Genomic DNA, 17,997 nt, shown 5'->3' with positions numbered 1-17,997 from the left:
AGGATACAAGATGAAGTGGTTAGGACTGCTACAGTTGTGGCTCTTTAAAATGACCAGTGGTTTAATTAAAAAAACAAAGTAATTTTTCATCCAGTGTCATCACAGGAACACAGGAAAATTAGTGATGTGGTCCTAAGCTAGAACTCTAACATGAAACAATTAATGCATTCATTGTAAGTGGCAAATGGTTATACACAGAACTACAGATGATGTGAAATTAGACCAACTGCTGTAACGCAGAACAAGTATTCCTTCATATGACTGATGTGATACATAAAATATCTGTGGATCTAAAGTCATGATTTAGTTCACTGAAACATGATCACATGAAAGTGTTCTTTTTTTTAAAAAAAAATAAAAAAATAAAAAAAAATCATTGACACTTTTTCAGAGGTCTGCCAAGTCATCCTTAGAGTTACAAGCTATGGCCTTGTCTCTCCTGGCACGCTATAGTTACTAATGTTGAAAGGGGATGGGAGAAGATAACCTGTTCTTAAACTCCTATCTCCAATACTGTATTCTCCAATTCTGTATTTTTCTCCACAAAGAAAATGGTGGGCATTATCTTTTTGCCAAACGTGAATCTCAGAAGTTTAGCCATGAAGTTAATAAAGGCTACTTAAAAAGTTTCAGTAATACACCAGTGCCAGTACAAATATTATCCTTGAGCAATGTAGGTCGGGAGACAGATCTGGACTAACAAATCTGTAAACACAAACTGGATCAGAACACTGTAGTCCCAGCCCCTAAGACCCCAACTCAATTTTGAATTAAATTCAAAAAAGAAAAATTTTTCATCATTGCCACCAATATTAAAGCTGTCAAAGACCCAACACGTCTGTTACTCAGCAGCTGCAGAAACAGGTGGAGGTCTGCATATTCAGATCTTCCCTCAGATGTCCAGGTAGGCACTCACATTATCATCATCAGAGCTGGATTTGTGAGTGACACGCAATACCCAATCCTTGTTGTTACAGCAAGAGAAGAATCAAAGCAAAAAAAAAAAATATATATGTTGTTAAAGGCACAGATTCTAGCCCCACATTCACAAAGGGTTTTTTTGGTAGGAGCTGGAAGCATGAGCACTTCACTGATCGTGGTGTCCTGAGGATACAGCAGTTTGTTGGAGAGTTTTGTTGTTTTATTGTTATTAAGAGAATTAGAAATATGTCTTCTCTAATTCCTGTGCTTGTTATGTTTCTAAACCTGAACTAATTTGGTGGAAAATTTTGATGACATGACTAAATTGTTCAAATGGCAGGCGTTTTGTTTTTGAGCTAGGCAGGTAATGTTTTCTACAAACACAGATTAATAAGCAACAGCTTTCTCATTTAAATGAACACAGGTCACTGTATCATCCCACTTTGTGAAATGAACATCAAAGACGAAGCAATTCTCTGATCAGTTCAACACACGTAAACACCTCAGAGACACAGCACAGTGAATTACTGGACTTCTGGGTAAAAACTGAAGTACCACTGGTTTTTGAGAAGCAGTTGACTATCACAGCTCCTTCTCAGACAAGTCACCAAAGCCTCACAGGGAAGTGGCCGCTAGAAAAGGATGAAGGAGCCTGGTTTCATCACCATTAAAATGGTGAGTCTGAGCAAAGCTGTAGCTCATCAGGCGTTTCTCTCTGCTTAAAAACTACATTAAGAGCCCCTTGATCTCTATGACAGGTCAGTGTAACTGCTTTTACTACCACACATTCAAAGTGGGGAACTGACTGGAGCTAAAATAAGCTTTTGGGGGCTGGATATCTTTTTAGCTAGACTCAGTTCCAGAACTGACAACATGCACTGTTGGCATCAGTTAGGACACAACTGTGGGCATAATTAAGCTGGAAGGTTTGGCTAAAATGAGGACTCTTTCAGTTCAGTGCTGAGCAAATGGAGAGTGAGGTTCAAAATCCAAGTCTCTGTATACACATTCTGCTGGGAAGCATTCAGCTCACTTGAAATAGGAGCATTTGACGGTGGTACTCTTTGCATGTTTTGACCCAGTGGTGGAGAAAGGATGAGATACTGACAAACAAGACATTTAAGCATGTCTTTTCCATGAATATTAGTCTTTCTTTAGTGTCCTCCTCCCACAAGCCACTTAACTTTCTTTTCTCACATTAGCAAAAATAATTACACACATTTTGCATATAAAAAGGTGACAAAATTCAAAAAAGCTCAACATCCTCCCCCCACCCTCCAGTCCTTTGGAGATTAACTCAATTCCAAGATTTCAAAAGGCAAATATGGCACAAAAGAATGGAAATTAAGTTAAAAAAATCAATTTTATAAATATTCTTCCTCTGTACAATTTTCACAGCCCCATCCCTCCCACCCATTTTTATTCACATTTTTTTTTAAAAAAATCCCACCCCTATTTAACTTTAAATCATAAAATATATATTTTAAATCTGTTCATATTTAAAAATATTTACAGGAAAAGTTCCTTCTGTTGAGGTCATGAGGAGTCTGTACAAGGAGAGGGTGGAGGGGGGTAGAGGTGAAAATAGCTTCGTTCTGTGGCAGGAGATGGAGGGCAACTTTCTTCTGCCGACATATACTGGCTGCGAGGTGTGGGTGGAGGGGGATAAGGGTCTGAGTCTGAATTTAAATCTATATAGTATTTGTTGGCCTTCCATCGGCTGGTAGTATAGTCACTGTCACACACATCTGTGCTGCATGGGGTTGTGGGTGGAGCTATCCCTCGTATAAGGTAAGGCCTGCAAAGAAAATGAAAAAGAAAATGCACGGGCATTAGTTGTAATTTGGGGAAAAGGGAAACAAAGAGATTGAAAATGAATGCCTTTGTGTTCCCAGTCAAGAGAGCTGTTTATTCATTCTATATGAGCCGTAACTATGGCTTTCATAGAAACCAAACAAGAAGTACTTCCACTGTGCTAAATTTGAATGGCACAGTCACCCACAGCCAGCAGAGCATTATGATAGCCCCTAACCAGATGGATCTATAGATCTGGACAGCCAGAAAAGACCACCATGACCATTTAGTCCAGTCACTAACAAATAGGTCAATCCACCAAAGTTTTAACAGAAAACACAGAAATTCTCTACACAGGATGCTAAGGCACCATAACAAAGCAATATATATATTGCACATGTTTTATCCTTAATCAGCAACACTGTGTTGAAAGGTGTTAAACCCTGTTATATCAAAATAGGATGCAAATCTATTGTTTAAGGTCACAGCTGGCATAATCTAAATTTGAATGGTCATTTATGAATGGAGGGAAAGATGGCATTTTTACCTTGTTCAAAACAAACAAACAAAGTCCAAACAAGAACATTTTGCTTAAGATCCAAAACTAAAGGACAGGTCAACAGAAAATTTATCTAAGCTGTACCTGTAAGATCTCGTGGTTGAAGGAATGTTTGAGGAATAAAACATCTCTGCATTATATAGGGAGCGATCAGTAGCTGGGGACGGAGGTGGGTTCAAGATCTAGGAAAAATAAAAAGCAGTATGTAAGTCTGAGTTCATTATACAGCTCTATTTATTTTGAAAAGATTACTCATGTCTTCAACAGGTCACTCTGCCTTATTTTGGTTTCCTTCCCTTGCTGTTTGGATAGATTAATGCATTTTTTAAAGGTCACTTAAGTTCACTATGAGAGATTAACTCTGGTCTTAGGTACATTGCAGATCTTCTGTGTTCTCATGGTAAAGGGAATTTTCTTCCTTGCTGCACTCACTGTGCTGCTGGAAGGCTGATGTAAAGCTGGAAACTGGACCCAGTTTTTATGAATCTCAGTGCAGTTCCTTGGACGTAAGGACTGACATCATCCTCAGCAAATGCTAATAGGAAAAAAGTCTGTTCGACCCCCAGGTCTTAAACTTACCACCATACAATAGTAGGGTCAGGAGGCCCAGTTTGGCACAGTTCACAATGCAAAGAGCCTAGGAGCTAAGAAATAGTTACAGCCTGCCCTAGCCTGTGTGTGCATGTACATGACTGCTGATAACCCTTAATCTATGAAAACAGCTTGTTATGATTCAGGATAACTAGAATTCCTTTAGGGTTCTTACCCCTCTAGCAGGAAGCAGAACCTGTGACATGGCCAGCAGGACAGTGGCCTAAAACTAAGGAGAGTGCTTCATCCCTTCCAATGCAGAAAAACATTGCATCGCTGCTGATGGCAAGGCCTTGCTACTGTTGTGAGCATCTTCTGAGCAGCCTTTCTAGGGCATTCTGCTGAGCTACAGCCTGCCACAGTAACTGTGACAGCATCCTTCCTCAGCCTCTGTCCTTCTCTCGCAGTAAGACTGTAAGATCACTGGAACAGAGACCATCCTTTACGTCTTCACTGTGCAGTGTCTATCAAAATGACTCCTGGCCATTGAGCTGAGCTCATCAGCATCTACAATAATACTGATAATGTGACAAATACTGTCAATCCAGACTTCATGTGAAGGCAGACAAGCTTGAATACCACACATTGCCAGCTGTTGGGGATGATAACTAATTGCCCCAAGAACCTCATCCAGAATTCTACTTCTGAATCCTCTTGGTCTATCCTGATCTGCATCAACAACACTCCACGTTCAGATAAAATACAGCAAAAAGTGTCAGCCAGGATGCCTGTGGCCAGGTCTCAGATACATAAACTAGCATAGTTTCCAATTCTCCCCTAGTCTGTATCAGACCATCCATCAGTACTACTAAGGTGTATTAAACAAATATTGGGCAGTGAGGGGGAAGCCAAGACATCTAGATGCTCAGACCACTTGTCTTTGTTGTTAACATAAAGCTAGGTAATTAGTTACCAGGTAGAACTGACCAAAACATTTGGATCAGCAGTAAAGCCCTGACAACAGCCTCTGTATAAGAATCTGGCACCCTACCTTTCCTAAACAAAAGGCTGATATTGTCCCTTAAAGTCCTGGCTCACAAAGCCCTGAACTGAAAGGATAGAAGAATTACCAGTAGCAATCAGGTTAGTTTAGGCCAGCAGCCTTATGGAAGAGTCTGGGCCAAATGTCGATACTATATAAAGGCAGAGCCAGGATCAGCTTTTGGGCTTCTTTTGTCTTTCAAGATTTAAGATTTTTTCTTTTAAATAAATCCACCTATATTTTTTTCTATTCATCCTTTTTAGTTTGGCACTCACACAACAACCATGTACTAGCATGAAATTGTTCAGCAAGTGTCAGAGATGCTGGTGAAGCATGAGACAAACTAAATTAGCAGGTCTGCTGAATTCCAGTATCTGCTAGCCATGACTAGCTTGGCTTCACTGAGAAGGTAATGTAGAAAATACGTCTAACCAATTTTACCTTTTCAATTAACAAGCTCATCACAGTCATCTCTCCTCCATCTTTACCCTTCTTTAAGGGGAGACAACATGCTTGTCACTAGACAAAACACTATCAATCAAAATGCCCATACATAATATAATAGTTTACATGTACACAAAGGCACATACGTGTACACCCACACGATATGTGGGGTCCCAATTAAACACTAATGAAAAACCACCTCAGTAGCTAGAATATTAACTTTACAAACGTGTGCAAACAGAAAAGTGAATGGATTTACTGCTCAAAAGCACTAAGGAAAAAACTGTCATATGACCAAATACTGGCAATGAGTAAACTGAGATCTCTCCTATGTATTCTTAGAGCTTCTTTTCCATTCATACTATACATCTTTGAAATCAGGAAATTGATTTGGGGACTAAAATTCTGTCACTTCCAACAGTTAAAAGCCACAAGCAGGTTAAGTTAAAACTGAAAAAAAAACAAACAAATATAACCACCTCTTCTGGTACCAGCATTTTCTCCCAGTGTAAACACTTGGTTCTTTGATTCAATAATCATCACTTCAGGTAAAGAGCAAGCTGAGCTTATTTCTTATGCATTTTCATTCTACTCTTTGTCTTTTCACTCCATGTGTGCCTGCTGTATTATACTGCACAAAATGTCATTGGGCCACTGACATCAGTTCACAAAGAACAAAAGAGGTACAAAGGTATCTCAAGACAGAAGAACAGAAGTGCTCAGGAACAACCCAACTGAGTATCACTCTAATAACAAAACATTTTAGACATCATATAGTATTGTGTAACCTTGGTGAAATACAACAAAGCCCTTTTGTGAAGTTCAGCAGGTGTTGGACTAGGCCTGTATTTTTCATAAACAGTACCACCCAAGAACAACTGTTATTAACTTCCTATGTAGTAGCAAAAATTTTCATCTTTGTTTTCTTGAGAAATGGATCTAATTCACATCTATATTTTCAAGACATACCTGAGGGTAGAAAGTGGCTTTAGTGCTGGATGAGCTACTAGAAGAAGCTCCAGTAACGTGATTTCTGTCATACAAGGGGGCACCACTGCTTCCTCCCATGAGGCTCATGGAGCTAATCATAGACTTTCCACAAGAGATGCCTACAATGAAACAGAGACAAAAGCAAGGTTAGGCAAACCACAACTTCATAGAATCACACAATCACAGAATTGTCTAGGCTGGAAGAGACGTCCAAGATCACCTAGTCCAACCTCTGCCCTAACACTAACAAGTCTCCCACTAAACCATATCCCTAAGCTCTACATCTAAACATCTTTTAAAGAGCTCCAAGGATGGTGACTCAACCACTTCCCTGGGCAGCCCATTCCAATGCCTTAACAACCCTTTCAGTAAAGAAGTATTTCCTAATACCCAACCTAAACCTCCCTGGTGCAACTTCAGCCCATTCCCCCTCATCCTGTCACTGGCCACGTGGGAGAATAGACCAACCCCCAGCTCACTACAGCCTACTTTAATGTCCCTATAGAAAGCAATATGGTCGCCCGAGCCTCCTCTTCTCCAGGCTGAACAAGCTCAGCTCCCTCAGCCGCTCCTCATAAGACTTGTTCTCCAGACCCCTCACCAGCTTCGTTGCCCTTCTCTGGACTCAGTCGAGCACCTCAAAGTCCTTCTTGTAGCGAGGGGCCAAAACTGAACACAGTACTCGAGGTGCGGCCTCACCAGAGCCGAGTACAGGGGGACGATCACCTCCCTAGCCCTGCTGGCCACACTGCTTCTTATGCAAGCCAGGATGCTGTTGGCCTTCTTGGCCACCTGAGCACACTGCTGGCTCATATTCAGCTCACTAAACAGCTTTCCAACCACTCATCTCCCAGCCTGTAGCTCTGCTTGGGCTGTGCCCCAGGTGCAGGACCCGGCATTTGGCCTTGTTGAACTTCATGCAGTTGACCTCAGCCCATCGGTGCAGCCTTTCCAAATCCTTTGCATCTACCAATGCAAAACAGCAAACAAGTCCACAGCTTGGCAAACCCATGCAACTCAGTTGTCACTTTTGGAATGATCTTTTATATAAAAACTTCAGGATCACAAGGAACAACATATTTTCAAATTTATGTTATGTAAAGAAAACATCTCATCCCCAGACCACCTATTGTGTCTCTGCAGCAGTGAACTCCTCAAAAACAACTGTCACAGTCTGCCGAGGAAGGGATCTCTAGAACAGTTGATCCAAACTTTCCACAAAATCGCTAATTAAAAAATTTTCCAATTAAACAAACTCATGCATTTGCCAAAAACAATCAAAACAAACAAACAAACAAACATTATACGTTGCTTAAGAGAAAAAAGGCAGAGACCTACAAAGTTTTAATTTTTTTCATTTCCATCCAAAGAAATTTAACTGCAAATTCATGAACAAGAGCAAAAAGTAATTATCCTTACTGAAAAAAAATATTGCTTAAACTGAAAGTCAACAGAAGAAAAAGGAAGGAAATCTGGGTGACAGGAAAAGGGGAAGAAAACATCCTCCAATCTGTTTAATTCCATGATGCACTTAAATCAGGCAATAGATTTTCAGCTTCTTCCTGTCAGAATATCCAGTGCTAATGAAAGAGTTTAGTTTGGAAGTTTTCAGAAACTTTTGAGACTTGGGACATAATATATTACAAGCAGTGACCGTTTGTGAGCATCTTTTATGGCCACTTAGCTTTTTTGAAATGCCATGCTATTAATAAATTATGTCTTCTCTTTAGAATTAACATCAATGATAAGATATTTCAGATGTTGTAATTAAAAAACAAACTAACAACAATACAGAGACAAAAATCTATGGCAGCAGGATTAGGAAATAAACCCAACAAATATCACCAGGGATCAGAATGACAACTCAGATCAGCACCCACGGTGCTACAGATTAAAAACCACTAATACTTTCTTTAATTAAAAAAGCTTTTATATGAAGTCCAATTCAGAACACCACTGCAAAGATTTCACCTGCAATGATTTCATCTTCAAATTTTATTTCCTACCACAAAACCTCCTGATAACCATAAAAGCATAGTTTAAACAGGAACAGCTGACCACAGTCATTAAAAAGCAAAGAGTATCTGGTTGTCCTCAAAATCATGGCTAGAAGAAACCAACAGTTAGCACATCTCAAAATCTTGTTTATATGAAGAAATGCCACATCTTTTCACTGGTCTGTAAGTTTATCATTTATCTGATTTTAAGATGACAGGAAAAACAGACTCTAAGCACTCTGAAATATGGATTTCTTGCATTCTGACCCTGTCTGGTAGGTTTACAGGTGACCATTTACATTACAGCTTCCTGAATAAGAAATATTCTTTCTTCTCAGGCCTTTATAGTTAAGAAATATTTTTTTCCTCTATGAAAAGTATATTTTATATTTGTAAAATCATTCAAAATACATCACTTAAGTGTTTACTTTGGGCAGTTATCTATTAGCTGAATATCCCAGCCTTTTTAAGTCCTTCAGTCTCATCTTAATATCTGCATACAAGTCTCTGGATCGGTGTTTTGATTACTTTGCAAGGTAGAGAAGTTTTGCTGTTTTACAGATGGAGGACTGAGACACAGAGAGAATATAAATACTTTGTCCAAAACAAACAGGAAATTTATCTCAGAGATGGACTAAACCAGAGGGGATGTTTTCGTTACATTTCAGGCACTGAGCAGCCAGACTGCAAAACCACACCCAGACTGCTTATGTTCTTCCACATTTGTTGTTGTAACTTTGGGGAGGGATGTTTAGCCCCTGCTTTAATGTATTACATTAGCCTAAGCTTCTTCACTTCTTTTCTCTGGTTCTTTCCACTGCGAAAGAACTTATCCACCCTGAGCACACAGGGGAAAGCTGTGTGAAGACCTTTGAATGTACAGGACAGAAACAAGGACATTGGAGTACAAGGCATAAAAAACAGAACAGAGCTCTCACTAAGACCCTGAATGGCACAAAGCATTCTTAGTTTCCAATACTGTGCATGGTTCACTACTCTTCATAGTGTTTTGCAGGCCTCAAGTAAGAAGTATTATGCAAAACACAGACTCCATTACATACACCAGGAAGTTAAAGGGGGCATTTTTCACAGGCTAACTATTTTTATAGTTTCTATCTTCTTTGATAAATGTGTACATGCAATCTAGGGAAAAAATGTATTTGAAAATCTAGTGATTTTCTAGGTCCCTAGTGAACTGCATCTAGTAGTTTTTGCAAATCTGATCCAAATCACAGATTTATACCAAAACCACAGAGCAGATCAACAACACCATTTCTGCTCTTTGAAATCCCTACCTCTAGGACTATTAACCTGCAAAACCTGTAAAAAATACATACATCCAGACAATGTAACTCATTAGGGTTCTTACCATCCTTACCAGTAAAAGTGCCATGCTGAGAACTTCCTGGAGCGATAAAGTTAAGAGGGACGTGAGGGGTTCCACTGACGTACTCATGTGGAAAGGGGCTATTGGGCCCGGCATAGCGCTGACACACCACTCGCTGGCAAACAAAGTACATTCCTCCCATGACAAATAGGGACAGTATTATCCCAATGACAGGACCGATGGCACTGCTATGGGGTTGTGGTTCATCTGAGGCTGGCTTTGTTTTTTCTGGAAAGAGAAGGAAAAAACAAGGAGGTTATTAAACATGGCACTACATATGATGCTGTCCCAGAGCATGTGCAGCACATCAGTCAGCTCCCAGTCATTCACACAATGGCTTTGGAAGTCTCTGCACCAAACTCAGGCATAACTTTATCTATTCTGATTTAACACACAACACACCACCATGCCCTTCATTACCCTCCATGTACTTAAAGAAATCATACCAAGCTACTCTCCTTTCTGTCTAGCAATTCGTCTTGTAACAGGATTCCTTATCATGTTGATATAATATCAGCCCATGCAGTTTTATTTACTCTACACCCTCAAAATCTGTTAGAGGATGCTCATAAACAATTCCTTATCCATACAGGAATCTGGTCTCCCAAAGCCATTTGGACTAGCAATACCATTAAAAAAAAAAGTCTTCACTGGTGGGGAAGCTATGGTGGATCTCTTCATACCTCAAATATCCCTTAAACAGAATACTTTTCCTTCCTAAAATGTCGCTAAGTAACTTGTTTTCTAAAAGGAACCTTACAAATTGGAGGAAAAGCACAACTCAAAATACCTTTAATACTTTCTTCTTTTTATTTCTTTTCCTCATATTTACAGCCTAGTGTTAAATAATAAAAAGTGCTGCAGTATTTGAGATGAGTTTTGTACCTCATCTCATATTGACTATGGGCAACACATTCCAAATTATTCCCAAATTCTTGCCTTTCAGTTGAAAGAAATGCAAAAGAACTGAAATTTGAGAAGGAGGATAAAGGAAATACAAAGATCTATCAATAAACTTTTAACAGCTCAACAAGAATTCATTTCTGTTGTACTTATTAGTGTATAACAGCTTTTATGTCAGCTGAGGACGTAATCTTTAAATAGGCAGATTAGTTCAGATATGATACCAGAAAAAAGCGAAGACAAAATTAAAACATATTCCTAATTTAAAGCACAAAATTTTCAATTCTAGCTTTTTTTTTTTTAAATGCAAGATTCTTATCCTGAAAGTAGCAAACATTTTTACTACCTACTTGACTATCATTATATGCTCCCTTAATCTGCCCCACTGCATGGAACTTCATGCACTAGTCACCCAGATGACACAAAAAAGGGAATATGCAAGCAGAGCAGAAATAGGTAACTTTTACTGTTAACTCCAGACTGTACAATAAGACCCAGCTAAGGACTAATACAGCAACTGCTGTCAGCATGCCTGTAACTTGCATATACCTCCTACTGCCCTAAGAATTCAAAGTAACATTTTTGTCCAGAAAAATCTAGGTTTCTCCTTATATTCTTTTCCTACCTGCACTTTAAGAGACCAGCTTGTGGTCTCTGTGGACACTTGCATGTTAGTTGCTCCACATAATTAGCCTCCAGCTTGAGTCTGTAATTGCAGTAGATAGGGCTGCATATTTTTAAAAGCTACCCCAAGCTTAGCAGCAGCTGTGCATGTTCCAAAGAACTCAGTGGAATAGCACATAGTGGAATCAGGTCATTCTGGGTGTAGATCTGAAGGCATATCCAAACAAAGCAGCATTATCCCATACTGGATTTTAGAACTAGCCTGAAGTAACACTGGGATTTCTGTTTATCTTCACTACGCTATTATTGCATTATCTTGAATAATGGCACTGCAGACATGCTGTGCCATGCTGCAACCTCACACTCTTTTGCCACACAGATCAATGGAAGAATGTGGGTATGTATAGCAGCCAAAAACAACTGCGAGTATAGGGCCAAGACTCACTGGGTTTCCCTGAAGGAATATTCTTACCCAGAGCCTGAGGCTCTGCATATAGTTGCAAGGTATTATGCCTGAAAACAGAGCTCTTGAATCTGAAGCAAAGACATCTCACCACAAATGAGCTCATCAGATCCATCGATGCAATCTGGAAAGGAGTCACACTGTTGCTTCAGGAGGATGCACTGGCCACTGGCACATCGGAACTGATTGGGCAGACAAAGTGCTACACAGAAAGAAAAAAAAGATTAAGCACTACAGGCATGGCAGCACCTTAAGAAAACCAAAACGTGAGACATGTCAAGCCACAAATACCAACAGGTATGCACCAGAACACTTGTTTTGCTGCAGTAGGTAAAATGCAACTGCATTTCTCTGATTCTTCCTTCTTCTTACACATCCTACTTAGTGGGACTAAAATAAAATTCTGATCCCAGTAACACCACATCCTTTGTCAATTTGGTCCCATTGAGGCAAAACTGGGAATAAATCAGCAAGAATCTTTTACTATAATTAACAAAGTGTAACTGATCACCTGCAATTTAAAAAATGTAGTAACTCGATATATCAAACCTTATATACTCTATGCTATCTTATGACACCCTATGAACTCTTACTCAGCTAAGTAACTGTTAAACTTCTTATCTATATACAGAAGCCTCCATTTCAGCAAAAAGGGTTTGTTAATTAACTCTGGAATCTCTGTGATGTCAAAGCATATTAAATGATAAGTAAACAGAGTTCTTATGAGAGCTAGTAACCAGCACCCCTGGAAGGTTCACTGTATAGAGAAAAACAGCATCATTTGACAGCTTAGCTAGGCTTACGGGTAACGCTTTTTTTCCCAATTTGAAACTAAAAATCATAAATGTACATCAGGAATAGTTAGAATCCCAAGTAGGTGCTTATGTTAGAGCCAAGAGGTAAGGAAAATGAATCTTACTATCACAATCCACTTCATCAGATTTATCTTGGCAGTCAATTTCTCCATTACACCGCAAATGTGCATCAATACATTGTCCTTTCTCACACTGGAATTGGGACGCAGAGCATATGGGGCAACTATCTTCATCACTCTGGTCATCACACTCTGGAAATCCATCACATCGCCACGCCATTGGGATACAGTCAATTTCTCCAGTTGCACAGGTAAATTGGTCTGGGGAACAAGTTGGAGGTTCTGGAGAAAGAGGAAACAAAACACATGTGTGCATTCAATTTTAGCCCTTTTGACAGAGTAAAATGAGATAGACTTTTTCCACAGATGGAGAAAATCATGCTTATGCATTCACTTAAGTTCTTCTGTAAAAATGCAAGCTATTTTTAAAGTGCTTCTATCCTTCTTCATTAAGGAGAAATGTTCAAGAATGAGACGAAGTATAATCAAGAGCTTGAAAAACAAAAATGCAAGTAAAAATCCAAATGTGCTTGGTTTTTCAAAATCTTCTGATTTCTAAGTTTATGAGTTACGATTATTTGGTGTAGCAATACTGAGGACTGCAAATAGAACCAGTGACCTGGCAGCTGTAGGTAAGATAAAGATTCCAAATATACACATCAAGGTAGTTCTTGAATTAATTTTGATAGGAACGTCCTGTTCAGATAATTCAACAGCCAGATTACTAGTTCTGTCTGAATCAAGAGCCACATATGATTCTGTGATTTGCTACATGGTGGCTTCATTTGGCAGGCACAAGCTTGCATTTAAAAGCTCGACAGGAGTGTTCACGAGGGTACATGGACAAATATTCTCCAATCAAAATAGCTACAAATCTGTTTGGAAATACTTGCTATGGGCTGCTACTACTGCAGACCAGATAGATCAAAAAGCTGTTGCAGGCTTACAGAAGGATTAGAATAAAAACAAACAAACAAAAAACAGAGACTGAAAGGAAGGCCCCTTAATTTTTACATTTATAGAAGATAAAGTAGCAAGATATAATCTCCCATAGGCCATGTTTTTGTTTTTAAACAAAAGTATAGCAACAAATATAAGTAGATTGTTTTATTTTCCCTCCTGCAGATGTAACTGCCACTACTCTGAAACCACATAGCATGTTGTGGTCATGGGAAAGAAAACAGTTTATAATAGAAAGGACTGTCCCATGGGAGATCAGAGCTCAGCCAGAAGAATTAAATCCACAGCAAAATGAGTATATAATAAAGCCAAGACAACCAAAAGGGACAGATGACTGAACACCCAGAAAATAAATATTTTTTCCCCATTTTAAATCCCCTCTACAAGATTAAGGTAACAATTTTCAAAAATCCTGGGACTGGAAGATCGAAGTCTAAAGAGAAAGCCTACCAACTGAGTTTTTGGCCTCTCATTAACTAGACAGAACAGTGTTTCATGTTATCAGGCCAAATTCATTTGAAAGACTAGAATGGTGTGGGAATCACATGCACAGTTTCTGCTACTAGGTTATCATGGGTTGATTTAGTATGATGTTATAAGCAGTTGTTTATAGCACAAAGCTGTCACATCATAAAACCATAAGAAACTCTCAGTGGAAGATGCAACTGTTTTAAGGTCCAACAGAAGTATTCTGCATGCAACGAAAAGTCACACGTCCAAAAACTTAAGCAGAAAATCAAAGGTCACATTTAAGACACAATGCAGCATATCACGTCTAAGAAAACACTGTGTGTAAATACGTGTTCTGGATTTGAATGCAACCTCCTGCAGAAAGTTCATATAATTTTATACCATATGCAAGTCACAAATACCCTGGTGGACAAGTTTCTTGCATCAGTTACCAACTGATTTTGGTCACTCTGGCTTCATTCATTTAGTTATTTTTGAAAATATCTTGTTTTAGAGAGAGAGTTCTCAAGACCTATCAGCGTATCAGCTTGTGACATAGTCAAGACCAATTTTCCAATGGTTCTAAGAATACATCTCCTCAATCCCATCTTTTTTTTTTTAATTATTATTATTATTATTATTATTTTTACCTTTAACAGTTGTGCTAAGAAGTTTACGTAACTCACCTCCACAAGTTAAGAGATTCTGTAGAAGCACAAGGTGCTCTGGACATGAACATCTTGGAGTCCCATCCCCTTTGGCAATGCAGATGTGCGAACACCCACCATTGTCACGGGAGCATGGATGTGCAGCTGCAGAAACATACAAAAAGGAATATTAGTATTAAAAAAAATCCTAACTACTAGCTAAGGCAAGCTCACAAAACCACTCATAAAGCAATTCTGTTTTCAGTAAATAAGATTTCACTAAAATTCATAGGAAGATAATTGCAGGATTTTTCAGGTCTGTGCTCAAGAGCTGATTTACTGCTACACAAGGACTACGTCTCTTCCAGACACAGTGATATGGAGACCTTTAAAAGACTTCTAAAACAAATTTGGGAGCTCAGGTGAAGAGAAGTGAGAAAGCAGATTTGAGAAGGTCACACCTAAGATGTACCTACATATCTCATCTGTACTTCTAGAGTAGTCAGGCATCAAGAATTAACATATATTACTGCAGAATGCCACCCTTCCCAAAATCCTCACGAACTCTCCTCTAATTTCAGAGACCTCTTAACATCCAGCCCTACCACTCAGCTCCTGTTCCCCCCAATAAGCCCTCACCACTTCCCCGTTACTCACAAAATTGCAGTGTAAGAACACACACCTCGCGGAAGACACATGGCTGTGTTCCCAAATCAGTTATTCAGAAGCACTGAGTACCCAAGAGCTTGTAATAGAATCAAACTAAATTAACATTAGTTGGATGAGAAACAGGCACAGAGAGGTGAAGTCACTGTCTGAAGACCCCAGCCCGTCTGAGTGAGAACAGAGCCAGTCTCCTGCCTGCTTATCTCATGTCTTAAGCGTGCCGAGCATCTGCTGGAGTGATCTGTGGAGCAGGAGCCTCTGTTATTCGTGATGCCACCGAACAATGCATTCTTTACTACTAGTGAGGAGCAAGAATTTCCACAGGGAAGAAATAGTATAAATATCATTATTTCTGTGCCAAAGTTGTTTTCCATCTGTTCAGCCTTCTTAGCGGTCTGCTTTCGCCCTTAATAAATTAATCAATTTAACATAGCGATGGAAACATTACTATGTGAGGCACAGGTTAGCAGGTTTTCTGCTAGCAGAAGAAGTGCACACATACTTGTGTGGGCATGCACACTTGCACATGTTATTTTTACCCACTTGTAACAGAAGTCACCTATATTGGATAGATTTCAGATGTAAAAAGCGATTTGCTTCAGTGCATCTCTGAATAAATATTACTCTTGCCATAAAAAAACAGACATTTTAGAAAACACATTGATATAAAGTCCTCTTTTTTTTTTTTTTTCTTTTATTAAACACAAATGTTCCCCAAGTACCCTTTACAGATTAATCCTACACAGGGTCACCATACAAGTTCAACTCATCTTAGGCCACAAAGTCTGAAGAGGCCTTCTGGTTCCCACATCTTGTGCTTTTATATTCTCAGCAGGCCTAGTAAAAGCAGGAGGAGCTGCAGGTTGCCACCCTGAGGAGCGACTGCTTCAAGGGGATTCTGCACTCTCCCTCAGGGCACTGGAACTGAGGCACCAGGCCAGAAAAATAAGGTCCAACCATCAGCGACCCCTGTCAGAAGGGATCAGCTCCACCTCGGTAGGAGAGAAATTCCACAACCACTGAAGTTCATTTTAGGAACTTCCCGCCTATTCCCCCTCCCTTACTGGAGGCTTTTATGTTATCAATTGTGCTGAGTCAAACCAGTCACATTTTAGAAATGGGTCTGAAATGCCTCAAGAAAAGGCAATTACTATCCTCTCCTTTCTTTTTAAAGATTTTTTTGAACTCTGTTACTTGGTTGTACTTATATATACACATAAAATTAAAAACCGTAATTCCAAACAACTTTTAGAGTGAATTCAGTATCATGTGAGCTCGTGCAAAGCAACTAACTAAGGTGTTGTGAAATTGCACAGTCTAGCTGAACAGGAGGACTCCTCTGGACAAGAGTAAGAAACTTGTTTATCTTTCTGTTCTAGAGTCCCAGCCCTCCAAGTTGAAAGCACTCCATGTCTTAACTTAAAGCCCACAGGGCAGTATTATTAAAACACACAGCTGGATGAGGAATTTGAGAGACAGTGGCCAAGAGTCACAGAGAGATATTTAAATAAACTCACAGAATTCCTCCATATCGAGTTCTTCCACAGCATGAATGCCTGTTAGGTGAGCGATTCGGCCTTGAATTCTAGTCCTTTTGTACCCGTTAGTTTTCTCCACTCTCTCAATCATCTGCTGCTGACGATCAATCCAGTACAGGTGATTCCCCAGCACTGTCAGTCCCATCGGCTGAAGGATGTTGGAGTCCTCCAGGGTCACGCGGTTAGCACCTGAGATCAACAGAAACGACTTTTAACTCATTTCAGCAACAACAAAACCAAACCAACCAACCAAAACAAAATAAAAAACACAAAAAGAAAAAAAAAACACTACATTTTGAAACATGCTCTGACATGATTTTGGGGGTTTCTAAAACCAGCTCCAGTACATTCATTTCAGAAGGAGCTCTTAGGTTAACGGCTCCATTTGTCTTGGCAGACCATTGCAGTACTTGTTCAGTTTCATTTCAGGTAAGTGCAACAAATTATTACAAGGGCAAGCAGATCCAGTATGAAGCACAGCTCATCCTTGGGTACGTTGGCTCATCAGCCAGCCATGAAGAGCCTCACATTGGCATGGTCTGTTATAAATAACTGTGAGCAGTTTTGTTATGGTTTTGGCTGGGATAGAGTTAATTTTCTTCATAGTAGCTGGAATGTTTTGGATTTAGGATGAAAATATGTTGATTATACACCTATGTTTTAGTTGTTGCAGAGTAGTGCTAACACTAAGTCAAGGACTTTTTGGCTTCTCATGCTGCCCTGCCAGGGCGGAGGCTGGGGTGCACAGGGAGCTGGAAGGGGACAGAACCAGCACCGCTGACCCAAACTGGCCAAAGGGATATTCCATACCATGTGCATCACGCTCAATCATCAAATTGAGGCTGCCGTTGCTTGGGGACTGCCTGGGCATCATTCAGCAGGCAGTAAGCAATCACATTGTGCATTGCTTGTTTTGTTTATTTTTATTATTTTTAATCATTTTGCTTTCCCTTTTTCTTTCTTATTAAAATGTCCTTATCTCAACCTGTGAGTTTTTGCTTTTTGCAGTTATCTCCCCTATCCCACTGGGTTGTGGAGGGTCTCCTCTCTTGGAACTTTTTTTTTAAACAATACATTCACACACCTAGCAGTAAACTTTGTTGGAATGTACAAGCAAGAATTAAATAGAAGTAATTAGCTTTACTGCCATTCCTATCATAAAACACAACACACAGTAATCATGCAAAACAAGAATCAAGCAATCAAA

The 17,997-nt window shown here is 39.5% G+C and overlaps 1 protein-coding gene across 4 annotated transcripts in view; it reads right to left on the bottom strand.

The window, feature by feature from the left end:
• Window positions 1–370: 370 nt before the first annotated feature.
• The window catches only part of LRP5 (LDL receptor related protein 5), a 170,312-nt gene continuing 152,685 nt past the window's right edge, over window positions 371–17,997 (bottom strand). For 3 of the 4 annotated variants that reach the window (XM_072038505.1, XM_072038506.1, XM_038179756.2), the window contains exons 16-23: window positions 16,770–16,979; window positions 14,626–14,751; window positions 12,575–12,811; window positions 11,747–11,857; window positions 9,648–9,893; window positions 6,261–6,400; window positions 3,359–3,456; window positions 371–2,719 (exon numbers count right to left, since the gene is read on the bottom strand). In XM_072038505.1, the coding sequence (XP_071894606.1) occupies window positions 2,458–2,719; window positions 3,359–3,456; window positions 6,261–6,400; window positions 9,648–9,893; window positions 11,747–11,857; window positions 12,575–12,811; window positions 14,626–14,751; window positions 16,770–16,979 (1,430 nt within the window). In that variant the 3' untranslated portion in view covers window positions 371–2,457. The remainder of the gene's footprint in view (window positions 2,720–3,358; window positions 3,457–6,260; window positions 6,401–9,647; window positions 9,894–11,746; window positions 11,858–12,574; window positions 12,812–14,625; window positions 14,752–16,769; window positions 16,980–17,997) is intronic. The other variant, XM_027457566.3, reaches the window with a different exon arrangement.

The sequence above is a fragment of the Anas platyrhynchos genome, chromosome 5, assembly GCF_047663525.1.
Source record: "Anas platyrhynchos isolate ZD024472 breed Pekin duck chromosome 5, IASCAAS_PekinDuck_T2T, whole genome shotgun sequence".
NCBI classification, from domain to species: Eukaryota; Metazoa; Chordata; class Aves; order Anseriformes; family Anatidae; genus Anas; species Anas platyrhynchos.
Note: the sequence above shows the minus strand (reverse complement) of the source record. Positions and strands in the feature narration are given on the sequence as shown.